The 24,222-nt window shown below is 56.7% G+C and overlaps 12 protein-coding genes across 12 annotated transcripts; 4 read left to right on the top strand and 8 right to left on the bottom strand.

Moving 5' to 3' along the window:
* Positions 1 to 242: 242 nt before the first annotated feature.
* Positions 243 to 842, bottom strand: SCHCODRAFT_02502252 (uncharacterized protein; the record flags this gene model as incomplete). The annotated part of the gene is made up of 3 exons (XM_003031729.2): positions 243 to 350; positions 408 to 685; positions 743 to 842. The coding sequence occupies 3 exons, from the start codon at positions 840 to 842 to the stop codon at positions 243 to 245; spliced, it is 486 nt and encodes a 161-aa protein (XP_003031775.1).
* Positions 843 to 1,968: 1,126 nt separating this feature from the next.
* Positions 1,969 to 3,680, top strand: SCHCODRAFT_02626135 (uncharacterized protein). Its single transcript, XM_003032168.3, has 7 exons — positions 1,969 to 2,123; positions 2,182 to 2,517; positions 2,580 to 2,614; positions 2,684 to 2,775; positions 2,831 to 2,934; positions 2,994 to 3,484; positions 3,539 to 3,680. Exons 2-6 carry the CDS (start codon positions 2,352 to 2,354, stop codon positions 3,182 to 3,184), a joined length of 588 nt encoding a protein of 195 aa, XP_003032214.1. The 5' UTR covers positions 1,969 to 2,123; positions 2,182 to 2,351; the 3' UTR covers positions 3,185 to 3,484; positions 3,539 to 3,680.
* SCHCODRAFT_02502495 (FMN-linked oxidoreductase) lies at positions 3,356 to 4,635 on the bottom strand (the record flags this gene model as incomplete). Its single annotated transcript, XM_003031728.1, has 4 exons — positions 3,356 to 3,484; positions 3,539 to 3,970; positions 4,024 to 4,314; positions 4,366 to 4,635. The coding sequence occupies 4 exons, from the start codon at positions 4,633 to 4,635 to the stop codon at positions 3,356 to 3,358; spliced, it is 1,122 nt and encodes a 373-aa protein (XP_003031774.1).
* A 783-nt stretch (positions 4,636 to 5,418) lies between these two features.
* Positions 5,419 to 7,491, top strand: SCHCODRAFT_02688792 (uncharacterized protein; the record flags this gene model as incomplete). Its single annotated transcript, XM_003032167.1, has 4 exons — positions 5,419 to 6,276; positions 6,309 to 6,901; positions 7,132 to 7,189; positions 7,378 to 7,491. 4 exons carry the CDS (start codon positions 5,419 to 5,421, stop codon positions 7,489 to 7,491), a joined length of 1,623 nt encoding a protein of 540 aa, XP_003032213.1.
* A 102-nt stretch (positions 7,492 to 7,593) lies between these two features.
* SCHCODRAFT_02667888 (DNase I-like protein) lies at positions 7,594 to 10,797 on the bottom strand (the record flags this gene model as incomplete). The annotated part of the gene is made up of 8 exons (XM_003031727.2): positions 7,594 to 8,425; positions 8,478 to 9,228; positions 9,278 to 9,330; positions 9,381 to 9,484; positions 9,532 to 9,581; positions 9,632 to 10,349; positions 10,397 to 10,716; positions 10,770 to 10,797. The coding sequence occupies 8 exons, from the start codon at positions 10,795 to 10,797 to the stop codon at positions 7,594 to 7,596; spliced, it is 2,856 nt and encodes a 951-aa protein (XP_003031773.1).
* Positions 10,798 to 11,948: 1,151 nt separating this feature from the next.
* SCHCODRAFT_01171568 (uncharacterized protein) lies at positions 11,949 to 12,598 on the top strand (the record flags this gene model as incomplete). Its single annotated transcript, XM_003032166.2, has 4 exons — positions 11,949 to 12,074; positions 12,147 to 12,245; positions 12,305 to 12,427; positions 12,476 to 12,598. The coding sequence occupies 4 exons, from the start codon at positions 11,949 to 11,951 to the stop codon at positions 12,596 to 12,598; spliced, it is 471 nt and encodes a 156-aa protein (XP_003032212.1).
* Positions 12,599 to 12,909: 311 nt separating this feature from the next.
* SCHCODRAFT_02578702 (uncharacterized protein) lies at positions 12,910 to 16,440 on the bottom strand. The gene is made up of 3 exons (XM_003031726.2): positions 14,825 to 16,440; positions 14,617 to 14,670; positions 12,910 to 14,370 (listed from the first exon to the last, which is right to left on the bottom strand). The coding sequence occupies exons 1-3, from the start codon at positions 16,199 to 16,201 to the stop codon at positions 12,958 to 12,960; spliced, it is 2,844 nt and encodes a 947-aa protein (XP_003031772.1). The 5' UTR covers positions 16,202 to 16,440; the 3' UTR covers positions 12,910 to 12,957.
* Positions 16,441 to 16,611: 171 nt separating this feature from the next.
* Positions 16,612 to 18,329, top strand: SCHCODRAFT_02748653 (FMN-linked oxidoreductase). Its single transcript, XM_003032165.2, has 4 exons — positions 16,612 to 17,259; positions 17,311 to 17,601; positions 17,654 to 18,085; positions 18,138 to 18,329. The coding sequence occupies exons 1-4, from the start codon at positions 16,990 to 16,992 to the stop codon at positions 18,264 to 18,266; spliced, it is 1,122 nt and encodes a 373-aa protein (XP_003032211.1). The 5' UTR covers positions 16,612 to 16,989; the 3' UTR covers positions 18,267 to 18,329.
* A 34-nt stretch (positions 18,330 to 18,363) lies between these two features.
* SCHCODRAFT_02688797 (NAD(P)-binding protein) lies at positions 18,364 to 19,448 on the bottom strand. Its single transcript, XM_003031725.3, has 4 exons — positions 19,348 to 19,448; positions 18,999 to 19,285; positions 18,724 to 18,931; positions 18,364 to 18,665 (listed from the first exon to the last, which is right to left on the bottom strand). Exons 1-4 carry the CDS (start codon positions 19,391 to 19,393, stop codon positions 18,448 to 18,450), a joined length of 759 nt encoding a protein of 252 aa, XP_003031771.1. The 5' UTR covers positions 19,394 to 19,448; the 3' UTR covers positions 18,364 to 18,447.
* A 394-nt stretch (positions 19,449 to 19,842) lies between these two features.
* On the bottom strand, positions 19,843 to 20,763 carry SCHCODRAFT_02667893 (NAD(P)-binding protein; the record flags this gene model as incomplete). Its single annotated transcript, XM_003031724.1, has 4 exons — positions 19,843 to 20,057; positions 20,106 to 20,313; positions 20,376 to 20,662; positions 20,715 to 20,763. 4 exons carry the CDS (start codon positions 20,761 to 20,763, stop codon positions 19,843 to 19,845), a joined length of 759 nt encoding a protein of 252 aa, XP_003031770.1.
* A 345-nt stretch (positions 20,764 to 21,108) lies between these two features.
* SCHCODRAFT_02291749 (NAD(P)-binding protein) lies at positions 21,109 to 22,371 on the bottom strand. The gene is made up of 4 exons (XM_050342293.1): positions 22,227 to 22,371; positions 21,883 to 22,169; positions 21,613 to 21,820; positions 21,109 to 21,517 (listed from the first exon to the last, which is right to left on the bottom strand). Exons 1-4 carry the CDS (start codon positions 22,273 to 22,275, stop codon positions 21,303 to 21,305), a joined length of 759 nt encoding a protein of 252 aa, XP_050200063.1. The 5' UTR covers positions 22,276 to 22,371; the 3' UTR covers positions 21,109 to 21,302.
* Positions 22,372 to 22,789: 418 nt separating this feature from the next.
* Positions 22,790 to 24,117, bottom strand: SCHCODRAFT_02626149 (NAD(P)-binding protein). The gene is made up of 4 exons (XM_003031723.2): positions 23,859 to 24,117; positions 23,519 to 23,805; positions 23,254 to 23,461; positions 22,790 to 23,173 (listed from the first exon to the last, which is right to left on the bottom strand). Exons 1-4 carry the CDS (start codon positions 23,905 to 23,907, stop codon positions 22,959 to 22,961), a joined length of 759 nt encoding a protein of 252 aa, XP_003031769.2. The 5' UTR covers positions 23,908 to 24,117; the 3' UTR covers positions 22,790 to 22,958.
* Positions 24,118 to 24,222: the final 105 nt, after the last annotated feature.

The following is a 24,222-nucleotide window of genomic DNA, read 5'->3' on the forward strand; positions in this document are numbered from 1 at the left end:
TAGCGGGTGCTGGAAGGCGACGTTATCAATATAATGAGTGCTCACCTGGCAAACTTTGGAGCTTTGAAAGGCTGGGCGCTTGAGCAACTGCTCGTCGCGATAAGGGAGTCAATAGGCAGTCGACTCATGGCGTCCCCAAGCCACATAGGAGGGTCAGAAAGGATACAGGGCAACTATGAGATTTGTATGTTGTAAACGGCAGATCGTATATAGCCTTAACATCTGACTCGTGACTCCGTACCCTAGTCTAAGTTGGCAGAGATCAGGACTTGCGCATCAGTGTCCCCCGCGTACGACTCCTCGGGGTAGACGATATGCGCCTTCTTCGTGGTGACTTGGTAATACTCACTCTGCGTCCAGCGCCAGTCAACCTTAAATCCATGTACGCGTAACTACAAGGAACGTACCTCATAGTAGCCGTTGATCTTCTCGACCACAATAAGCGGCGACTTGTCTGAGAACTTGTCCAGAGAGTTCGGCACCGTCGCCTCAAAGTCGTACTTCTTGCCGCCCACAGGGTAGATGTCCTGCGTCAGGATCACGGATCCATCGACGCTCGTGCTGTTGAAGCCAATGGCGAGGGTGATCGATTTGGACGACGTCTTGAAGTACGCGCCGGAGCAGAAGCGGACGGCGAAGGGCTTGCCGACGGTGATTTTTTCAGGGATGTAGAACGAGCCGTCTGCTGCGCTTTATCTGAGTCATGATAGAACAGGCCGCAACGAGAGGATGGACCACGCACTCAAACCGCAATCGGGGTATCCCGAGCCCTGCAGGGGCTCGACGAGGGCGGTAGCGCCGACGAAGGCGACGAGCAATGCGAACACCGCGGCGGTCTTCATCTTGATTGTTGGGATGGGTGTAGAAAGGTCTTGGAGTTGTCCAGAGTGTCTGCTGCTGCGCCCTTTATATACAAGTCAGCCGTGCTTTGAGACTGCTGATCAGAGTGGGGACCGTATAGCGGCGCAAGAAAGGAAGAATATTACCTTACGCCCATCGCACGAGGGCCGGCTCTGACTACTTAGCTCCGTGAAGGCCGGCAGACTCGCTAACCAGCTGATACTTGACGATGTATACTCGATCCTTCGACGCTCGGATGCAGTGTAGAATCGCCATACTACTGGAAGCATAGCGGTCACGCACCTGCATGCAGTCATGCAAACTGGAGTCAATGCAGGCGGGCATCGCACCCCAGCTGTCGTGAAGGGAGAAAGAACAGGCAAATCCGCGACGTCCGTCGACTATACGATGCGGACAAGTGGAATGGAACTTTCTACCTGGGGCGCTTGAGCCTGTTTCGAGGCGTCTGCTGATATCTTGTGAGGCAAGCCCGCCAACGGAGACGATGGTCGTAGGGATCCCGTGCCCCCCAATTCGACGGCAGAAGAGATCGGTAGCGAGGAAGACGTGAGACCATCGCGAGGAAAGGCAGATCTTTGCCACTCGAATCGGCGAACTTGCGCGCCGAATGACACTACTAGTATGGGTGGCGGCGGGGTTGGCAAACAGTGAATCAGTAATGACTCAGGACATTCCACAGCCATCGAGGAAGAGTCGCAAGTTGGTCGTCACCGCGTCGCGTGTACGTTTGCGATGGCCTGCTAGCGGCAAGCGAGATGACCGTCGAGAGTCGGAGGCAAAGAAAGCCGTGCACGTCGGCCTTGTGTGTCTATCACGTGGGTTTTCGGTAATTGCCGGGCGCCCCGCAATGTTGGATTCTCATCTTTTTGCCTTGTACCCCAGCCACTACACCTGCCTCACAATTCTCAGATAAAGCGTTGCTACAACCGCACGGAGTCTCGCTATGATGCATGCATCTGGTTTTATACCAACGCGCTAGTAGGTCCCGGCCTCCTGCTCTATCGTGGCTTGCTTGCGGCGCGCATCACGTCCTCGTGATTACAATGAAACCTTCCCCAAAACTTGACCATATAGCTAGCAGTGCCATGTAGATTGCAGGCTGACTAACTGACAGCCGTCGATGCGGAATCCGGATACATCGGCGACCAGTCATGGGCGCGGGCGTCCGATAAATCCTACTTTCTTCCCGCCACCATTGAGGCGTTGGCGAACATCTTACCCAAAACTGCGGAGGCCCACTGACATTTTTTTACGATCCCGTGGTACTCTCTCGCTACCTAGTCTGTTGCTTTCGTACTCACTGCCGCCTCACTGCGTCAGACGACTGGCGCAATGGATTGAAACTTTACGGCGCCAGCCTGTCACGGTATTCCTGGACGAACTGCAATATTTCCTCATATAAGAACGCCTCAGTCTGCCCCCACCTTCTTCTCGACCGCCTACCTGTCCATTGAACGACAACTCATCCCTGTTTCCGCCATCAATACGCCATGCAGTCCAGCGTTCTTACGTTCTTCCTGGCGCTCGCGCTCTCCATCGCCTCGACCGCTATCGCTCAACAGAAGACGTTGCCATACAACTTCACCCTCTCTGCGCTTAACATAACTCTCCCGAACGCCAACGACACCGGCGTACCCCTTGTCCTCGGCTACGAAGGTACGAATGGGACCACGAGCAGCTCGAAGCTGCAGTGCACGAACTGACTCTCTGTCGGGCAGCTTATATCATCGGCGGAGTTATCTACTTTGAGTCAGTGAGTAGCAGGCCTGAAACTCGAAATTTCTGTGCTCATCCCTGCTGATCCTTGCGTGTCCCATGAAAGACGGCTGCCTCATCTCCGGATGGCGCGGGCGGTGACGTTCCCCTCGGCTTAGTCAATGGTGCATTGCGCGCCTATGGCAGGGACGGATCGTGGTACGTGCTTCTATGTTACCATTAAGTTATCGCTCATGCATCTGGCCCGACATAGGTCAACCAACGCCTCAGCCATAACCTCAGGCAGTGCAATGGGCTGGTTCTCGTCCACTTGGCGAGGCTCTCCCGAGACGAATCAATTCACCGCCCTCCATGCCCGTACGTTCTCACTGCGTCGTCTTATTGAATCTCTCAAGTCTGGCTGACTCATTCATCAGCACGTCGCCACCACAAATACGCGACGCTCGCCGTGCATGGGCAGGAATATCTCTGGTCGCTCTGCCCAACTGGGAATAATGGCGGGAAGAACGAGGTCTTCTACAACATATCATCGGCGGCCCCGGAATCCGAGACCGTGGTCCCCGAGGATTGCTACAAGGTAACCCTGCAGATTGTACCCGTGCAGTAGGGCTCGAAAGATGTTGTGAAAGATGGGTATGGGCCCGACGAACTTGGAGGTCCATGTTGAATTGATGTCAATATTTCTTTCTCGAAGCGGACAATACATGAGATCCGTTCTATGTGTACAGCAATGAACCGCATGTGATTCGAAACTTGTCAGCCCAATACACGTTGCTGACTACGCCTTCACGTCCACGAAGGGGTAATCCGTGTACCCCTTCCCGCTAGCATCGCCCTGCAGATAGAACGTATCGCGATTGTACGGGTTGAGCGGCAAATCCTCCTTCCAACGACGCACAAAGTCGGGCTAGTTTATCGTCAGTCCAGAATTCCGTCGCCATCGCCAAAAAAGGCCACTCACGTTCGACAAAAAGTACCTCCCAACCGCAATGAGCTCCCCTTTCTCCTCCGCGCCCTTGATCGCCAGGTCCCTCGAGTACGCCCCCGCGCTGATGTACGTCTTCGGCGCCCAGATCTCGCGCAAGAAGTCCGTCTGCTCCTCGGGCGCGATCTCTTCGTCGGGGCGCGTATCGGTGGCGACGACGCGCGGCTCGACGACGGAAAGGTAAGCGAAATCAGGGAAGCGCGCCTTAATTTGCGAGGCGAGGTGGGAGAACTGGGGGACCGGGTCGGGCATGCGCATGTCCTGGAAGGTGCTCCAGGGGCTGATGCGGAAGCCGACGCGGTTGGCGCCGACAGCGGCGACTACTTCGTCGAGCAGCTCGAGCGCGAAGCGCGTGCGGTTCTCGACGGAACCGCCGTATTCGTCCGTGCGCTGGTTTGAGTTCTCTTGCTGGGCAAGGTGTCAACACGTCGCAAGCCCTGGCACGCCACACCGCAACTCACCAAGAACTCGTCGACAAGATAGCCTGTGGCGGAGTGGATCTCGACGCCGTCAAAGCCAGCCTTGTGAACCGCGTTCTTCGCTGCCTCGCCGTACAGGCGGGTGTACTCCTTGATCTCGGCAACTGTGAGTTCGTGCGGGACGTCCGTTGTCCCTTTGAGCGGGATGGGCGACGGTGCGACGAGCTTGAAGGACGGGTCTTCCGACTGAAGCTGGGCGAGCGATGCGCCGCGTCCCAAAGCCCATAGCTGGAGGAAGATGTACGAGCCCTTCGCGTGCACGGCATCGGTGACCTAAGATGATCATGAGCACAGCTGCCATCATCATCAAGAAAATATCCTTACCTCCTTCCAAGCAGCAATCTGCTCGTCGTTCCAGATGCCGGGCACATGCGGGTACCCGCCAGCCTGCTGGGCGATGAACGTGCCCTCGGTGACGAGGAGCGTTCCCGGAGCGCTAGCCCGCTGGGCGTAGTACTCCTTCACATTCGGCAGGGGAACGTGCGCTGCGCTAGCCCGGAATCGGGTCATGGGTGCGAGGACGATGCGGTGCTGAAGCTGGAGAGGTCCAACCTGAACTGGCTTGAATAGAGCAGGCGTCGACGAGGTAGACATGATGTGTGAAGTTCAGGTGGGTCTGAAGGGAAGAGCAGAGGTGAGTCGATGAGGACTGCTGCAATCTGGTACGCCTTTTATAGGGCTTCAGAATTACAATTGAACGCTGTCGGTAAGCTCACAACGGGCATGGTGTGCGCTATCGCGCGTACTATCATGGCGAAGGGTTAGCAAGGATCTACAGTGTAGGGCTCGCCGATGGATTGTGTGCGTAAGATGGGGGAGGCACCGGTGCGCGCGGCTGAGATGGTCGGTAAAGCCAAGTAAGGCAAGGCGACAATAACGGGCGCGTTACTCAGCTTCGCTTATTGTATGGTGGCAAACTAATAGAGCAAGAGAATAGTTGAAGGAGCAGATAAAATGATGATAATATTGCAGCTGGAGTAGTAACAACCAGGACTCGGACAATGGTCATGAAGGGAGCGGAAGAGGTGCTACATGCTCATGTGGCGTTGTTGTGGTCAGGCCGGGGAATGCCGTGCCGCTTCGGAATTGCCTATATTTGGCAAGTCCTGCGTGTGTTGACCTCTGCCTGGCTTGTCACTTGCCAACATCCCCGCTGCGCGCTTTGGTACCCGTCTTTTGTCTTCTCTTGAGCTCGGCGCAACAAAAAAAACTGCATTGGTCTGCGAGGAGCAGTCATATGCATAGCTTGTGGGGCCTGACGCTATGTCCGTTCTTGTCTGGTCCGAGTCATCACACGCTGGTCATGCCACTGCTCGACCGGCCTTATGAGCGCTGAACAAGACCAGAAAACATCTTTCGCCTTTTCCCAACGTCAACATGGCTTCTCCCGACCTCTGCCCTTCCGCTGTACAGAAACACGGGTGTGGCAAAACTCTGCAGCTCCCCGTCGAATTGCTCACTGAGGTATTCCGGTACTGCATCGAAAGCGCACGCCCTGGACCAAACATGGTCCCCGGATGCGCTGCGCTACATCTGGCGCACGTTTGCCACTTATGGCGTGGCGTCGCGATGGACTCACCTCGCCTCTGGACGCACCTTCGCATCCCCTGCCCCCATCGAGGGCAAGGACCACATTCGGACTGCATTCAACTCTGCGATGACTGGATCCAGCGCAGCTCTCCGCATACCATTACCATTGAACTTCCTTCCGGCACCGAGTCATGCATGACCGGAAGGCTGGCTCAGGACGTCCTCGCGAAGCACGGCTCACGCATCGTCGGACTGAGCCTATACCTGGCAGAGCTTCAGGCGGAGGCACAGACTCGCGAACAGGCGATACACTGTGCTTCAGGAAGCAGTATCCCGGTGATGAATGCAGCAAAGCAAGACAACTCGGAGACGATGCGCAGCTTTCTGACACTTCCGTCCGGCACGTTCCCCACCCTCACCAGCCTCCAACTCCGCACCAAACTCCCATTCAGCAAGTTGAGCCAGCAAGTCACGTCCTTCGATGGCTCGCCCCATCTGCGCCATCTCGCGCTCAAGATTCAGGACGGGCTAAGCAACCTTACCCAGACGACTCTGCCAAATCTTCCATGGACCGAGCTGGAGTCGCTGACATTGTCGCTGAAAGTTTTCAACAACGACACAGGCTCCTTTTTGGAACAGCTCACTAGCCTTCGATCTCTCTCCCTCGATGTCTGGTTTCTGACCGTTTCGCAGCCCTCGAACGAGGTCCGTTTTTGAACAAACTGAAACATCTCCAGCTGAGCACGTACTCCCGCGATCGCAGGCGGCACGAATACAACGACTGTAGGCTCTACGACGCGCTGGCCTGCCCCGCACTCGAGACCCTCCGCATAACCCTGAACGACCACCGGTCGACCCGCCCAGATGATAGCCCTCCCCTTGCACTCCGCTTCTTCGACAGCGTCAACTTCCACTGCAGATCCCTCTGCAGTCTCCGCGAGCTTCATATCCGCAACCACTGGAAGATCCCCGCGCTCAAGATGCTCGAGATCCTGGACTACACCGCCCAGCTCGAAGTCCTCGCGCTCTGCAGCTCCGTCGAGCTCCGGCCGCTCCTATTTGAGTGGATATGGTCGCCCAAGGGCATGATCCGCAACCTGCGCTCGCTCTCCATCTGCTACCGCCTGAAGGGTGAGCCGGACGAGGACTTTGCTGCGCTGAAGCTGGGCGTCAAGGCCATGATTATCGGGCGGTGGGGGCTGCTGGAGCCAGACGAGGAATCACCGCTCCGGGAGGTGGACATCATGCCTACGAAGCACGAGTTCGACAAGGAGTGGGTCGATAACATGGAGTCGCTGCGACCGGCTGGCGCGAAACTCAGGCTGGGGCCGTGGGTTGAAGGTCATGCGTATCCGGATCGCCTTGTCCACAATTGTTGTGGAAACTCGGACTGGAAGTTCGACCATGAGCGTCAATTCGTTTGACCTCGGACGTCAATTTCATCTAACTGACACTCGAATGGCTTCATGTCTTCGTATCGCAAGCAAGCGTGAACAGTTCGGATGTGTAACTTCCAACGCACGACGGACTTTGCGCAAGACAGCATTGCATTAGTTATAGTACGTTGACGGGTCTGCGAGCGGAAAACACAGCAAGGATTGGCGATGGGTGGGCGATAGTGCGTGATGTGGGGTGCACGATGCGTAGCGATGGTTGGGTGATGGCAGGCTATGGCGAGGGCAGACTATAGGCGAGTGCGGTCTGCACCATGCGTATGGTGCGTAGTGCGAGTGCGGAGATGTACGATGCGTAGTATCTATCCAGATGTATGTACAAGACGTGGGGCAGAGATTATGATATCCACAGTTGTTTCCACTGCGCGACGGCGCGCCGCCCGCCGCCCGCCGCACCACCGGGGAGGTCTACGGTATAGTAGCATGGCGTAACGCGCAAGGCGCTACACCGCAGCGCGCGAGGTGAATACGATAAACATTAAATACGGTCAACTGTCCGAGGATGGGTGGTAGGGTAGGGGGTAGCATGTCCGCGCGATCAGTGCGTCGAGCTCGCGCGCACGCAGGGCTAACAGTACACGGCATACGTGCCAATGACGGGCCTGTGATCGCTGCGGCCCTCCAGATTGCGCATCTGCTTATCGTCCAGCGTCCGATAGCTCATGCACACGACATCGCCCTTCCGAGGCGGTGGCAGAGGTGGCGACGCATCTGGCGTAGGCGGCGGCGGTTCCGAGGACGAGGAGCCGAGATCGTGGAACATATTCGTAAAGAAACGCCAGCGCGACGGAGCAGGTGCTTGCAGGGGATTCGGGGACACGGGGTTGGCGGATGGGGACAGAGGTGAGGGCGGATAGGTCCAGTCTGGTGAATGGGAGGAAGAGACATCGGATGACCGGGGCGACGATAGGTCAACGGATCCCGACGCACGACGCGCAGTTGGTGCTTTCGACGAGCTGGCGGAGAACGACCGTCGCAGATTGCTGCGCCGCTCATGCGCGAGCCTCGCTCCAAGGACATTATCTGACGAGCGCACATTGCGCAACGGCGGAGGCGACGTCGTCCGCGGGATGTCGAGCTGGCGGGCAATCACAGTCTGCGCCGTCGGAGTCTGCACCAACATGGGCGACTGCGGTCCGGTGTAGTCGACATGCGAGAACAATGGTGACTGTAGGGATTGCTCCGTCGGTGTGGTGTTGGCAGAAGCGTTCCCGGTCGTGATAGGTATGACACCAGTGGCGGTGGCGAGCGAGCTGACAGATCCGCGACGCGACCGTGACGAGAAGCGGAAAGCATTCGCGAGGAACTGCCCAACACGTGTACGTCGGCTCGTATACTCGGGTTCTTCCTCGGGGTCCGGATCTGGAAGGACAGTGGACTTCCACAGTATGCGATCGCACCTTTGAGGAGGTCAGATGCCATAGTGGCTACAGCCAAGCAATGAGGACGCACCAACTCGGTACACGCTGCTTCGACGAAGAGTCGTACACGCCCTTATCGCAGTCGTCCTCATCTGGATCGCTACTGCTAACGGTAGACTTCGTCGACGTCTTCTTCGAGCGCCCCGCCGCCTCATCGCACTCGTAGCTCGTCGGCGTGACAGGCGTCGTCGGCTCCGGACCAAAAGAATTGCGCGACCGGGACCATCGGGACGGGCTCAGAGGGCTCGCAGGCGAGAACAGCGCAGTCAACCGCTTCTTGCTCTTGTGGATGCCCGCGTGGAGTGAATGTGTGCTCTTCGACGCCGAGGGCGTCTGCAGCTTCGGCGGGGGAGCAGGCGCCTCCGTCGAAGTGTCGACGGTGAGCTGCTTCGACGACAAGACGGACATCCACATCGAGCTCGCCATAGACGGCGCCCTGACGGAGATGACATCCTCGTCCTCATCGTCGTCATCGTCATCGTCCTGCTCGTTGTCATCTTCCCGACTATCCCGCTCCGCTTCGATAGCCGTCTCTTCGACCTCGGTCAGCTGGCGCCGCCTTTCCGGTCCGACCCACTTGTCGGCCTTCGACTTCGCCTGACCCGTTGTCTTCGCGCGCTCGAGCCCAGGATGGCTGCCGGTCTTCGACCGCTTCAGAGTACGGAGAACGTCGTACTTGAAGGTCGGCGGGAAGTTGATGGCGCCCTCACTGAAGCCGACGAAGGCGTGTCCTGTCTGCATAATGCGACGTAGCTGGTCGAAGGCGAGCGCCTGCGCGTACTCTACATACCATGAGTTCGTCGCACCTACATCACGTCCTCTTACGCTCACCTTTCCTCGATATCAACCAGTCCGCATGTAGACGGGATATGTTAAGGCGGAAGCTACGACGCAGGTCAAAAGCGCCTCATAACCTGGCACAGCGAGAACGTACTTGAGGTCGCCAAAGAGGAAGCAGAAATCAAACTTGTCAGTAAGGTCTTCCGACATGACACGCGGATCGTCCGGTTTCAAGAAGTCATCCACAGCGAGTTCACTCTGGACAGGGGTCAGTTACGAGTTACACCGTCGATAGAAGAGACAACCTTGATCTTGGCCAAGTTCGCCAGCCGATGGTGCATCTTCCCTTCGTGCGCTGGCGAAAGGGTCAGAAATCCAGCGCACGATATCAATATCAATACATACCCGCCAAGTGCGCATTGAGAAAGAGCAGGGACGTGCCATCGACGTTCACGCTGATGCCTACGCCACCCTTGTTCCCAACGCGGCCGCCAATCAAGCCCGCCGTTACGGCGGACTTAGAGCAGCCGCGGACGAAGGGATACAAGTCACGATGGACATACACCGCCAGGTATATCCCCATCATGCGCTCCTTCTGCAGAAGCACGTAGGGTCCACGCGTTTGTGCGGCCATCTTTGCGGGCATCGGTTCTGATGATCTACGTCTTCGAAGGAGGGGGCGTGGGGAATGCGATGGCTTGTGTGAGAGGCGATTGATGCTCGACGTGCTCGGAGACTTGCGCAGCGACGCTTCCGAAGAATGCCCAGTGCAGAGCCAGTCGTCTAGCATGGACGTCCATCCCGCCGTCGTGCCGCTCAATTCGTCTTCAGGTGATATAGACAGGTACTTTTGCGACTTGCGCGAGTGCATGGATATGTGGGATTCGGTGTCTGATCGTGCGACGCGGAGCGCGCTATCCTTGTCTGAGTTGAAGCGAAAGCCAGCGCCGAGTGCCATGGGCATTTTCGACGCCGACGGACACTCCTGTCCGGCCACCACGACGATATGGTAAGGGTGAGTATTATCGCTTGGCAGTTGGGGGAACGTCGGCTGGCCGGCCTCGTTCTGGGTTGAGTATGGCGTATATGGGGGCACGTCTCCGAGGATCTCCGCGAGGTCGCCCTGCACAAAGTTAGAGGACGCACGTTCAGAAATAATCAGCGACGCACCTTGGGCAGACCATTGTGCATGTTCCATGTGAGCACCCTGACCTTGAGCGCCTTGGGCGGTGGAGGTGGTGCACGACGCGGGGGCATCTGCGGTGGTGGTGGTGCGGTCTTCTCGCGCGGTTGTGGTAAGGGCGCGTCGGTGAAGACATTCTGGAAGGATTTGGCGGTCGTCTGGGTGGGGGTGGGCGGAGCGGGTGGTTTGACCGCCGAGTCGCGGCGTTGGCGTGAGGGCGTGGCGGGGCGGGAAGGTATGATTCCATGAAGACGGGTGAAGAGAAAGGAGTCGGAAAAGAGGGGAGATGGCAGATCCTCGACGACGACTGCGCAGGCGAACATGAGCCTCCGCCCCACCTCAGTCAAAGACGCGACGCACCTTTAGGGATCCCGCCATCGGTGGACATGGCAACGAGCGGCCTCTTGTCCATCTCTTCTCCCTCATCCAATCCGTGAGTTTCGTGTGCTGCCGCCGCTGTTCGCGGGCTCGGCCCCTTGTTATGAGGGCAAGCGTAAGTGTACGGTCTAAATCACTGTTCGCTGGATCGAGCACCGTGCCATCATCCATCAAATTAACACGTGACTGTCACGAGCGCTCATGTTCAACTGTCATCATGATTGTCCTTGGGCCGTTGATCACTCTCAGAGAAGTGCCATTGTCTTCAAAGCTTGACTGAAATCTAGTACAGTGCTCCAGGTCCATCCAGCATCTCGTTCGTGCGCACCCCCGCGCAGATCGGCGGAACGGCACCTAAAGTTAGGGCAAGCGAACCATCGCCGCACTAAGGCCCTGAAGTCCTGTCCTATCGCTTGCGTTCCGGTTGTATTGTCTCACATGCTTTGTATTGTACTAAATACATGTCTGCAGGGCAGGTACAATGAGAGGTAGAGATTCATCAGCGAACGGTGTGGTGGTAGTCCATAGAACGGCCATTGCAGTGGACGTGGACTGCGGCACAGAGCTGATACTCCGTATAAGTGCATGCGTGAGATACTCTATCAAGCTCCAGAAAATTTGTGGAATCGACAATCGTCGCCTTCAGACGGAAAGAAAGGAATACAAATGCCAAGTCAAGTTAAACCGTGGGAAACTCATGATCGGCAAGATCCGGACGGCAGCTAATTCGGCAGCTGCCTTTTCAACCTTCTCGCGCTCCATCAAGCAGCTTTGAAATCCTCCAGTAAACCTCCCTTCAGCTAGCTGATACCCAAATATATGATCGCCCTTACTGAGTAACACTCTCAGAGAACCTACTTCCCTCAAAATACTACTTTCCCCCGTACTACAAACCCGCAAGCCTCGACCGCCCAATTTTCCTCCGCGACCACGGGAGCATCCCCCACTTCTCTGCGAGGCTCTCGCTCTCCGTAATGGCCTCGCCTCCTATCCGCAGGTACTTCTTATAAGGCTGTGTGCTGACTGTCTGCGCCGCGCTGGACTCGCGCCGCTGCCCAGTTCTGCTGTCATCGGCAGGCGAAGTTCGCCCCCTTATACGCAGTCACAGCTCTTAGTCCCGCACGCCCACTTTCCTTCGGGCAGCTTTCTTCTTGGCTTCGCATGGCGATTCGTCGCCCTATCAGTCCTCTTGCTTTGCGCGGCAGCCTTAGTGACCCCTTCGAAGGCGTCCGCCAGTCCCTCTCGCGCCTTGATACCAAGTTGGCCGGAAACACCCATGACGAGCAGGTGCGTTCTCTCATCGCCTCAACGCCGTCTCATATGCCCTCTTTATACTCACATTCGATCCTTCACCAACAGCTCAGCATCCTCCACGAAGCTGCCCTCTCTGAGCTCTACTTCGTCCAGTCCGCCAGCCGCTTCCTCCGCGACTGCGCTCGGGGGCGAACACAGGTCACGGTTCGTGCATCATGTCCCTCGTACGTCCGAGCTATCACTGACTTCGCTCGCCTTTCCAGGAGGGTCTCGTTGCGGCTGTCAGGACGCGGCGAGAACAGGCGACCGCGAAGCTTTCTTCCATCGTCCGGCGGATGGATATTCTAGGTGAGCATATCTACCTTGCAATGGTCTTCGTTTCCCCGGTAACTTGAAGTCGCCCGTTATTGACTAGCTCACCCACAGAACGTCAGTCCGAACGTTCAGAACACGCTCAGCCGACCCGAAGTTCGACGCTACCCGACTTCGCGAGCACACGGATGGCCGAACTCGCACAGCAGCTGAGCGACGAGCGACGGCGAGCGAAGTCGCTGTAGGTCCTTCGTCCATCACACGCTCCTACCCACCGAATCCGCAGGTCTGGTCTCAGCTCGCAGATGTGTTCTCGAGGCTCGTAGGTCCTTTCCATTATATATATACGTCTCCCGTGGATCCCTACACACGTATCTCATGGATCCCCACTCACATCCCTCATGGAACCATCACATACACGTCCTCCATGGATCCCCGATGCGGGTCGTCTCGTTGACACCCGCGTATCTCACATACACGCACGCAACCTTGTATCATAGCTTTTACGACCCTTGTATATAAGTTACGCTTGATGGTTCATACTCCAAGATATAGTATATTCCTACATTCTATCGCACGTAAACTCAACTAATTCTCAAACCTACTACATTTCCATCGAGGTCGACAAGGAAACGCTTGCTAAATCTTCACATAGTGTATCGCAATCCATAATCTGACTCGCCGGTCCCACACTCCAATTTGCATCATCCAGGCTCGGCAGCTCCCTCAGTGAGTCCACCCATGCCGGCTCGAACTCGTAATTGTCCGAGCTTGCATAAATGCTCACGTCTTTCAGCGGCGAGCTGACGTCCCCCCACCGCCCACGTAGAAGTACCTCGATACCCCGAACGACGGCATTGAAGTCCTGTTCTTCGTAGCAATCGTGATCGAAATCGACCTTTCGAAGGCGAGGGACGAGGGTGGTCGGGTGTGCAAGCTGCTGGAAAAAGGCGAAATGATCCCCAGCGAGTAGGCTACAGGCCAGCTCTTCCAGCATGGGCGTCGACTTGAGAACCTGGATCACCCCTTCGCATGGTACGACTACATATTCTTGGATGCGCAGGACGCGCAATCTGGAGAGCGATGTCGTCCTGAAGTGCTCGCTGTCGAAGATACTGCAATGGACCATGCTCGGAGCACTCGCACGGACGACAAGCGTCTCGAGTCTGGGGCACGAAAAGGCTTCCCAGAATGGCTTCTCGCTGTCCGTATCGTTGAGGCAGCGAGACTTCACCTCCAGATATTGCAGGTCCCTCAAATGTCTACATTCGTTGAGGGAAGTCGACTCCCGGGCAGTCAAGTCGTCAAAGGTGTCGATCGTGATGGTGAGACGCCTGATATCGTCGAGAGCTGACACGAATTCCAAGGCAAGGTCGGGCGACGTGTAAAAGTTGAAACGCAGGTCCAGCGATTCGATGCAGTCCCACTGCAGTTCGAACAGGTCGCTTGGTCCTTTATCACCTTGCTCGTCACAGAAATAGTCGAGACTGATATGCTCCACACAACCATCGAAGGACGTGATGATAGTGTCGGTACAGCTGAGGGTGAACTCGATAATGAGGCGCAGGTCTTTGAGGGCCGGAAGGCTGTCGTAGGGCAAGGTGAGGAAGCTCAGCAAGGACTCCCTGCCGGGTTTCCCCTCTTCTCCCGGGAGGTGAAGATCGAGCTTGGTGATCCTCTGCGCATTGGATTTCAGCGCTAAAACCCTCTCGGCTAGCAGACCAGTCATGCACGAGTCCTCCTCGTAGCGCGGCAGTTCGATTGAGACGTCATGCTCTCCGCTGAGCTTGATCCATGTGTTGCACATCCGGACGCAGTCCTCGTGAGGGCCCTGACCGCGATGGGGGCATGGAATCCGGAGATGCGTCCAGAGACGGGGCGAAGCGAGGACGATGTCGCGCCACAAAACGCAGACGTGCGTCAAACGAAGCGGAGATGTCCCACCGTCGACGGCAGAGCGGTAGCCCTCGACAGCGTAGCAAAATACTTCGCTGAGGATCTCGAGAGAAAGTAGGTGCTGGGCGGGTACGGCGTTGTGTCGAATCATCGGCCGCGGCGGTTCTGTCGTTCAGAGTGTTGGGAAGCAAGCGAGAGGAATCTGGATAAGTTGGAGAACAGGTCTTATATATGCGGATAGACCATGGCAAGGACAGCCTCAGAAAATGCAGACGAACAATACGCCTATGGACCCCGCACGACGATGACAGTGCATGAAAAGACCGCGACACATCCAAAAGGGGATCAGTCGCTCACACCAACTTACACGGCATTGGCCGACAGGTCTGAGCGTTGACAATCGAGCTGGGCACTCAAGGTGCTACAAGCGAATTAGAATCAACAAAATATACAGATTATAGAGAGATTGTAAGATATATGATACTCTAGACTGTTCAACCATGAGTCACTCTATAAGTCGTCGGCCGCATCCTCAGTCTCGCGCCGGTCGGACACAGCTGCTTCATAGCACACACCCACGCAGCGTCGTAGCTGAACCTCAAAGAGGCGATGGAGACAGCCTGCAGCAGCGACACCCCCGGCTTCGCGAGGTTCTGCGCATCCCACCGCCCTCGCAGCATCGCCTCGATGGCTGGTGCCATGCTGAGCATGTCCGCCACCGATTCGATAGGGTACTTGATTTTCAATAAGCGCAGGCGCGGCACGAGCGTGGCTGGAACCGCGAGGCGCTCGTAGAACGTGGGCTGAATCCGGATAGAATCGATGAGCTCGAGCTGTTCCAGCATCGGAGTCTCCTCGAGGACGTCGAGCAGCTGCTGCGTCGATATTCCGGCGTAATTCCGAAGATAGAGAGAGCGCAGGTGCGCGAGCGATGTTCGACGGAAGCCCACGTCGCTGAAGAAGCCCGAGTCGAAGAACTTGGCCTCGATCTCGTCCATGTCCGCGCTGGAGAGTGTCAGCTCGACCGTTTCGAGCTTAGGGCACTCCAGCGCCTGGTAGAAGACCTTGTCGTTGCACTCCAAGTCCTCGCAGTCGATTTCTGTCGTAAGCCTGAAGATGCGCAAGTTGGGAAATGTGGCGCGCTCCAGGACGTCTGATGCGTTGACGCCGACGTCTGAAAGCACAGTGAGGGTGAGAAAAGTGATGTTTCGTAGTTCCGTCAAGACGAAACACGTCATGCCCTCGACGTCCCACCACAGGCTCGGTGAGTCGTAGAGAGCGAACGATTCCAGCCTTCCCCAGTCAAGATCCAACACTTGGTCCGGGGTAGAATTTGCATACCAACTGTGATACTTGAGGTCCAGATGCCGAAGGGGCGAGCCGTTGAAGGACGTGGCAATGTTGGCGCGGTAGGTGAACGCATGTGCGTCAAAATTGACATAGAGGGTCAGTTCCTCGAGGGCGGGGAACGAGCTGTGAGGTAGGTTTAGGAAGCTCAGCGCTGTCGGGCTAGGCGGCTCGGCTCCCTCTCCCGGCAAGTGTAGCTCGAGCGCGGTTATCTTCTGCCCATTTGCGGCGAGGACGTGCTTGGCCAGTAATTCGGCCATGCACGAGTCCTGTTCATGGGGAGGGAGCTGGATGGAGACAAGATGAGGGCCGCTACGCGTGATCCAGTCTGAGCATATCTGCGCGCAGTGTCCATGCGGCCCTTGGCCGACGTGGGGGCAAGGGATACGAAGGTGTGTCCAGAGCTGAGGCAAGCCAATAGCCAGATCGCGCCACCAGTGAGAGACATGGGTCAAGCGAAGCGGCGTCATGCCACAGTCGTCGACGCAGATCTGAAATATTATGCTTAGTAGCTCGAGCGGGAGCACTTGCGCAGGGTCACGACGCAGGGACTGGGTGGCGGCCACTTGGCTTTGCGGGGAAGGTGACTGAGGGAGGAGAGACATTTTAGTGGCACTGGAGGGAAAGCGCTGATGCGTTCACCACCAAGCCCGGGCGCTTTTGAAGTCAGGTAGAACATGCTTGAGCCGAGCGTGGCCAGTGCTTTTGTCGCTTATGTCGCGATCAAAGCGATTTGAGGCGGTGCCCACTTTTGGCCATTTATGACCTTGTTGTTTGGGTGCGTGCCGTGCATGCAGACCGTGGGGTCGTATAGACGGACAGGCCATAAGGAGAATAAGCAGGTATAGCCGACCAAACGCGGCTGTGAACATGGTAGTCGATGTCAAAGACGTGGACACCCTATGACAACCCAATGAGGACATTACCCGACCGGAACATTCCGAACGGCATCGCCCGACCGGGTACGACACAACCATATCCTCGACATCTTTTCCACATACTTCATTGCTGGATCGCCGTACGCTCAAAGACAGCGTAGCTGCACTCCTCGACATAACAAGCACAGTGCCACTTACGGTGTTCACCCCTTCCATCGTTCAGGCCGAAGGCTGATGCAGAGCTGAGTCATGCTCACACCGACCGCCATTTCTATACTGGGTACTGCCGGTCACCTCACCTCGCGCGCCGGTGCCTCCCTCACGATACACCCAACGTGAATCAGCACACTGTGCAAAGATCCTTGCCCGCAGAGAGACACCCTCTGAGAATTTGGAAGATAGCGCTCGATTCTGGCTCTGGAGACCCTATATAAGGCGCACCGAAATGCTGCAGTCCTCATCAACTCACCTCCCGACTCATCCTCCTTCTGAAACTCATCCAACCCTCGTACATCATGTCTACCTCATCTACTTCTGCTCTGTTCAAGCCGGTCCAGGTTGGGCCTCTCCACCTTCAGCATCGCATCGTTCTCGCACCTATGACCCGGTTCCGTGCTAGCGCAGCGCACGTTCCCCTTCCTAACGTGAAGGAGTACTATGCGCAGCGTGCCAGCGCTCCTGGAACGCTCCTCGTCACTGAGGGCACGTTCATCGCACAGCAGGCCGGTGGGTACCCGCATGTGCCCGGCATCTGGAACGACGAGCAGATTGCTGCTTGGAAGGAGGTAAGGATATTTTCTTGATGATGATGGCAGCTGTGCTCATGATCATCTTAGGTCACCGATGCCGTGCACGCGAAGGGCTCGTACATCTTCCTCCAGCTATGGGCCTTGGGACGCGGCGCATCGCTCGCCCAGCTTCAGTCGGAAGACCCGTCCTTCAAGCTCGTCGCACCGTCGCCCATCCCACTCAAGGGGACAACGGACATCCCTCAAGAGCTCACTGTTGCCGAGATCAAGGAGTACACCTGCCTGTACGGAGAGGCGGCGAAGAATGCTGTCCACAAGGCGGGCTTCGACGGCGTTGAGATCCACTCCGCAACTGGCTACCTTGTCGACGAGTTTTTGGTGAGTTGTAGTCCTTCATGCAAGCTTTACGAGCTCCTGACGCGTTCTTCAGCAAGAGAACTCAAACCAGCGCACCGACGAATACGGCGGCTCCATCGAGAACCGCACACGCTTCGCCCTCGAGCTCCTTGACGAAGTAGTTGCTGCCGTTGGCGCCGACCGCGTCGGCTTCCGCATCAGCCCCTGGAGCACCTTCCAGGACATGCGCATGCCCGACCCCGTCCCCCAGTTTTCTCACCTCGCCTCCCAAATCAAGGCACGCTTCCCCGACTTTGCCTACCTCTCCGTAGTCGAGCCGCGCGTTGTCGCCACGGACACGCGTCCCGATGACGAGATCGCGCCTGAGGAGCAGACGGACTTTTTGCGCGCGATCTGGGCGCCGAAGACGTACATCAGCGCAGGCGCGTACTCGAGGGACCTGGCGATCAAGGGCGCAGAGGAGAAAGGGGAGCTCATCGCGGTTGGGAGGTACTTCTTGTCCAACGTGAGTGGCTTCTGGTTGTATGAGAGGTGGTCTGGTACTGATGACGCTGTAGCCCGACTTCGTGCGTCGGTGGAAGGAGGATCTCAATCTCAACCCGTACAACCGGGACACCTTCTACTTGCAGGGTGATGCCAGCGGCAAGGGGTACACGGATTACCCCTTTGTGGACGTGAAGGCGTAGCACATTGAAACCGTCGACTGGAATTTGAATCTGTAACTTGAAATCATCATAGAGCATTCAAACAAAATCGGAACATCGCTGAGAAAATCACTCAAGCCTCGTGACGGTCTGCAGTCTCGCGCTGCGTACTGTATTTCGACCACAACATTGAGAATTACTCGTTGGCATGACTACATCCTTTCTACCACCCCCACTTTCCTAGGCCAGTGTAATCCACGAACTGGCCTCCATGTGTCTCCCTTGTCGCCAGATCAATCTGCTCGAGGGTACCGCGGGCGCTTTCCTCGGCAGAAATGGGTGCCGGGCTAGCTTCCAACATTTCTTTCATCCCTGGAGCTCTCTCATTGACCGCTAGCGCGCCCTCAGTCAATACCGCGCCCGGGTTGATAGGGAATATGACTGCGTGGACGATGAGCGAAGATTGACTACGAAGAAGCGCGCGACTGAAAGGACTGACCGAATTCGGGGAAGTCATGGTGCAGCTTGCGCGTTACCCAGTTCAGAGCGGCCTTGGACGCGCCGTAGGGGTACATGAGAACCGGCATCTGGCCCGCAAGGGCGATGCTTCCCAAACCAGAGGAAACGGTCACGAATTTGCGCGTCTTGCTCTCCTTTAGGAGGGGATACGTCGCTTGGAACAAGACAAGGGCGCCGTTGGTGTTGACCTGGTATATCGAATGAGGCCCGGGACGTCCGGAATGCAGTGAGATCTGATAGCTCGCACCAACGCACCTCGAAATGCCTAATCATATCCTCCGTTCGTAGCTCGAGAGCTGACTCGAAGGCATTGCCGATGCCTGCATTGGCTATCACGACATCCAGGCGTCCCGCCACTCGCTTGATTTCCTCCACGGCCGCGATGTTGTTCGCCTTATCCGGAGATGTAAGTTCAAGGATATGGAAGCGCCCAGGGTGCGATTTGGCGAGCGCCTGCAAATTGGTGGCACGCGCGGGGTCGCGTGCACCGGCGAAGACGATGACGTCCGGACGGCTGGAGAGCTGAGTGACGATGGCGAGGCCTGCAGATGGGTGGTTAATCCCTCGTGCAGGCTTGCCGCGATGCGAGGGCAGGTACACATACCGATGCCGCGGCTCGCGCCGGATACAAGGTAGACGGTGGGAGCCATGTTACGTCGAAGATATCGAGGAGCCTGGCGCAGTTGTGGGGATGAGTAGCACTGTCCAACCGTCGTCCCTATATACCTCGTGAGCTGGGAGAGTCATCCCAGTACTGTCATGAGAATGTCGCTTGCGCGTGGAGTCAGTCAGGCGATGGAAACAAGCAAGGGAACCCGAGTCGGTGCTGTCTATGAGGACAGAATTTTCGGAGCACACCGTGCCTTACAAAGACACGTACGAGCGCAGCAAGGAGGTACCGAGGACGTTCAAGTTGCCGCGGTTCGGCATGCAAGACCCCAAGCACCGAGCTACAGAAGTCGGTTCTGTATAAACATACGGGGTGCACACAAGTATTATGATCAGGACTTTTCAGTCTAGCCACCGCGCTATATGGGAGGTTAGCTTCGTTCCTTTTGACCTAGCGTTACATACTGGTTGCCACAAGACTGCTCAAGTCCTACCACTCCCACTTTCCCAGACCGCTGTAGTCGACGAACTGCCCGCCGTGCGTGTCCCTCGTCGCGACGTCGATTTGCTCGAGAATACCCCGCGCACTCTCCGCAGGGGTGATAGGTGGAAGGGCCTTCTGCAGCTCTATCATGGCTGGTTCCCTCTCAACCCCATCCTTCGCCATGTCAGTCGCGGCCATGCCCGGACTGATAGGAAATATAACTGTATGGAGGGTGAGCGAGGTGAAAGTTGAACCCTTGCTGTACTAACCCATGTCAGGAAAGTCGTGATGCAACTTGCGCATCACCCAGTTCGCGGCGGCCTTAGACGCGCCGTAGGCGTACATGTTAACCGAGAGCTCGCCGGCCAGAGCGATGCTGCCAAGACCGGAGGAGACAGTGACGAATTTTGGGGTCGCACTTCGGCGCAGGAGCGAATATGCCGCCTGGAAGAGGACGAGTGGTCCGTTCGTGTTGACCTGGTGGTCAGGTGAGTCATCGCTACTTGGGAACACCCACGAGGAAGCAGCTCGGTCCTTACCTCAAAATGCCTGTTCATGCCTTCCGTCGGCACCTCGAGAGCGGGCTCGTAGGAATCGCTGATACCTGCGTTCGCAATCACGACGTCGAGGCGCCCTGCCACTTGCTTGACTTCCTCAATAGCTACTTCGTTATTCTGTTTGTCTGCGGAGACGACCTTGATGACATGGACGCGGTCGGGATGCGCTTTGGCAAGCGCATTGAGATCGCCGGTGCGGGACGGGTCACGAGCACCAGCGAAGACGACAACGTTGGGGCGGGCGACAAGCGTGGAGACGATAGCCAGACCTGGGAAAGGCAGGATGTGGGATGGTCCTAGGCACCATAAGACTGTACGTACCGATGCCGCGGTTGGCGCCTGTGATGAAGTAGACGGTAGGCTGCGACATAGCGGCTTGGACGCCTGCATTGGATGCGCTGTTGTCCCTTTATACTTTACCGCGGTCGCTCGCCATACGGTCTCCAGAAGAGTCAGAGCACTGAAAGGCGCCACTGGTTGTCGCCTGATAGAGACAACAGAGATCCTTTGTCCACCGAGCATAGCATACAGACATCAACCTTCGTCACCGATACACAGCGGCTAGCGAGGAGGACTAGATGAGGGCCTCGTTGAGGCTTCAGACATCAATTTTGAGGTCAGAATGATGTCAAGCACTAGATTGTTAGGTTTCAAAGTCCCTCGGTGGCTCTATCACCAAATGTGTCTCCTGAGGCGAGTTCTGAGGCACCGTCTGAATACCAGCGGGTCACCTGCCAAGCAGTACCGTAGTCGTAGTCGTGGTAAGAAACAAAGTGACCGGGAAATCGGCGCGCTCGCTCCGAACTGCGTGACGAACCGTGACAGCGTCGACGCGCATCAACGAAAGTCCTCACCCCTCCTCGTCTCAGCCTACAAGTCACTTGCAAATCATAATTTTCTATGCACCCTCTACCACCCCCACTTCCCCAACCCGCTATAATCGACGAAGTGTCCGTCGTGCGTCTCCCTCGTCGCGATATCGATTTGCTCGAGCATAGCCCGCGCACTTTCGTCCGCCGTGATGGACGGCAGCGACTCGCCCAGCACATTCGTACCAGGGTCCTTCTCGCGACTCGTCTTCGCCATGTCAGTTTCGACGACGCCTGGGTTGATGGGGAATATGACTGAAGGCAGGCATGGTCAGTGGACTGTACGGGGAGGGGGAGAGAGAAGACGGCGAGGGAGAAAAAAAACGGCGAGCGAGCGAAACGAAACCGACCAAAGTCAGGGAAGTCGTGGTGCAGCTTGCGCATAATCCAATTGATGGCAGCTTTAGATGCGCCGTAGGGGTATACGTTGACCGGGAGCTGCGCGGCCATCGTGATGCTCCCTATAACGGAGGATACGGCCACGAACTTGGGTGTTTTGCTCTCCTTCGAAAGCGGATACGCCGCCTGGAAGAGGAACAGAGCCCCGTTGGTGTTGACCTAACAAGCTTAAGTGGGTCTCCCGCCAAAGCGTGAAATGAGATAGACAGCGCGTCCCTCACCTCAAAATGCTTGATCATCTCCTCCGCCGGCACCTCGAGAGCCGGTGCGTAGCACTTATGGATCCCCGCATTCGCAATGACGACGTCTAGGCGCCCTGCCAGCCGCCTGACCTCTTCAATGGCGGCCTTGTTGTTCTCCTTATCGGCGTAGACGATCTTGAGGACGTGGACGCGGTCGGGGTGCGCGTTCGCAAGTGCGTTGAGCTCGGTAGCGTGAGCGGGGTCGCGAGCACCTGCGAAGACGACAACGTTCGGCCGAGCGGCGAGAGATGTGACAATGGCAAGGCCTGGAAGCGCGCTTTCAGCTATGGACATCTACATCGAAGAATTGAAACAGAACGTACCGATCCCGCGGTTAGCGCCCGTAACGAGGTAAACAGTGGACTGAGGCATCCCCTCATAGAAAAAAAATACTGTAGAGGGTAAACGTGCGACAGAGCAATATCCATCGTCCGTCTCCCTTTTATACTCGCGCCGCCGGTGACTGGCTCTGACTTCTCGCCAGCATTTTCGTCGTCGAGTTCAGCACCTCTTGGAACTGTATTAGTCAGCTTTTATACAAACGTACCGACTCGGTGCCTCCTTTTTAGAAACGGCAGCCGTTGGGTACCCTGGACAGCGCCCTACAAAGACAGGCAAGCCATTCATGCGAAGCTCGTAGGCGGGGGTTCGGTGTGGGTCACCCACGTGGCAGGCGGGCATCATGGGAGTAACGTGACGCGCGCCCATAGTCGCCCACATGTCTGCGTACTCTGTTGCAGGCATCACCGTACCCCGTCCCAGGTATCACCGAATGAAATAGACCGGAGAGAGCAAGAGAGCGTAGCATAGAGAGTGTTGAAGACATGCCAGTCGTGCCAGGCTCGCATTGATAGAGTAGCCAACTTCCTGGTAGCAATACGGTGGGTAGGTTCACAAGTAAAATCCTTCAATCGCGTCGCTTACAATGTACAACATCATAATACCCTTCCTATACAACCATTGCGCGAGCTTATTCTCTAGTATCATCGCGCGGGCTTATCCTCCAGGACCATCATGCCAAATCATTATCTAACACCCTCGCTCTAGCGTATCCTCTACCACCCCCACTTCCCCAACCCACTATAGTCAACGAATTGCCCGCCGTGCGTCTCCCTCGTCGAGTTATCGACGTTCTCAAGGATTCCGCGCGCGCTCTCTTCTGGGGTGATCGCCGGGAAGGCCTTCTGCAGCGCGACCATCGCCGGGTCCTTCTCGCGGCTGAGCTTCGCCATGTCGGTCTCGACGGTGCCGGGGCTGATGGGGAAGATGACTAGGGAGGTGGTGAGTCGGATGAACACAATAGCGGGGATGTAGCGAGTGAGAGGCGCAAGACATTGAAGCCATACTCACCGAAGTCAGGGAAGTCGTGGTGCAACTTGCGCGTTACCCAGTTCAGGGCCGCCTTCGACGCGCCGTAGGGGTATACGTTGACAGGGAGCTGGGCTGCGATCGTAATGCTCCCAATGCCGGAGGTGACAGTCACGAACTTGCGCGTCTTGCTCTCCTTCAAGAGCGGGTAGGCCTCCTGGAAGAGGACGAGGGGACCATTGGTGTTGATCTGAAAATTCGTGTGTTTCTGCTACCTCCTAAACACGACCAATAGCTTGCACCTTACCTCGAAGTGCTCGACCATCTCCTTCACAGATACCTCAAGCGCAGGATCGTACGAATTGTTGATTCCCGCATTCGCAATCACAATATCGAGCCGTCCAGCCACCCGCTTCACCTCCTCGATGGCGGCTTTGTTGCTCTCCCTGTCGGCGGAGATGATCTTGAGAACATGAACGCGGTTAGGATGCGCTTTGGCGAGCGCGTTGAGGTCAGTAGCGCGAGCCGGGTCGCGAGCTCCGGCAAAGACGACAACGTTAGGACGGGCGGCTAGGGCTGTGACCATAGCAAGGCCTGGGGGCGTGTGGTCAGTGTTGGACATTAGCGATGATACAGACTGCAAGTACCGATGCCGCGGTTGGCGCCAGTGACGAGGTAAGCAGTAGGCTGAGACATGTTGCTGTAGAAGGTACAGAAGAGCTGAGCCTTTGACCTGAGGAGACCTCTTCTCCCGTTGTGCTTTTATACATCTCGCCATCGGTTACTTCTTTCCAGGTCGGTCATCCAAGCTGAATGTTCCCCAGACTGAAAGTTAGTCAGGAGACACAATGTGAACTGGTGCATACCGAGTCGGTGCCGTTCTTGGGAAAAGCCCCCGACGCGCGCACCCAACCGTCGCCTTACCAAGACAACCATGTCCGTTTCGGCAGCAACCCGCGGTTGAGTTCAACTGCGGCAACTTCCGATCTGCCCACGCGACAGTGCTCATGA

The sequence above is a fragment of the Schizophyllum commune genome (assembly GCF_000143185.2).
Source record: "Schizophyllum commune H4-8 unplaced genomic scaffold SCHCOscaffold_6, whole genome shotgun sequence".
NCBI classification, from domain to species: Eukaryota; Fungi; Basidiomycota; class Agaricomycetes; order Agaricales; family Schizophyllaceae; genus Schizophyllum; species Schizophyllum commune.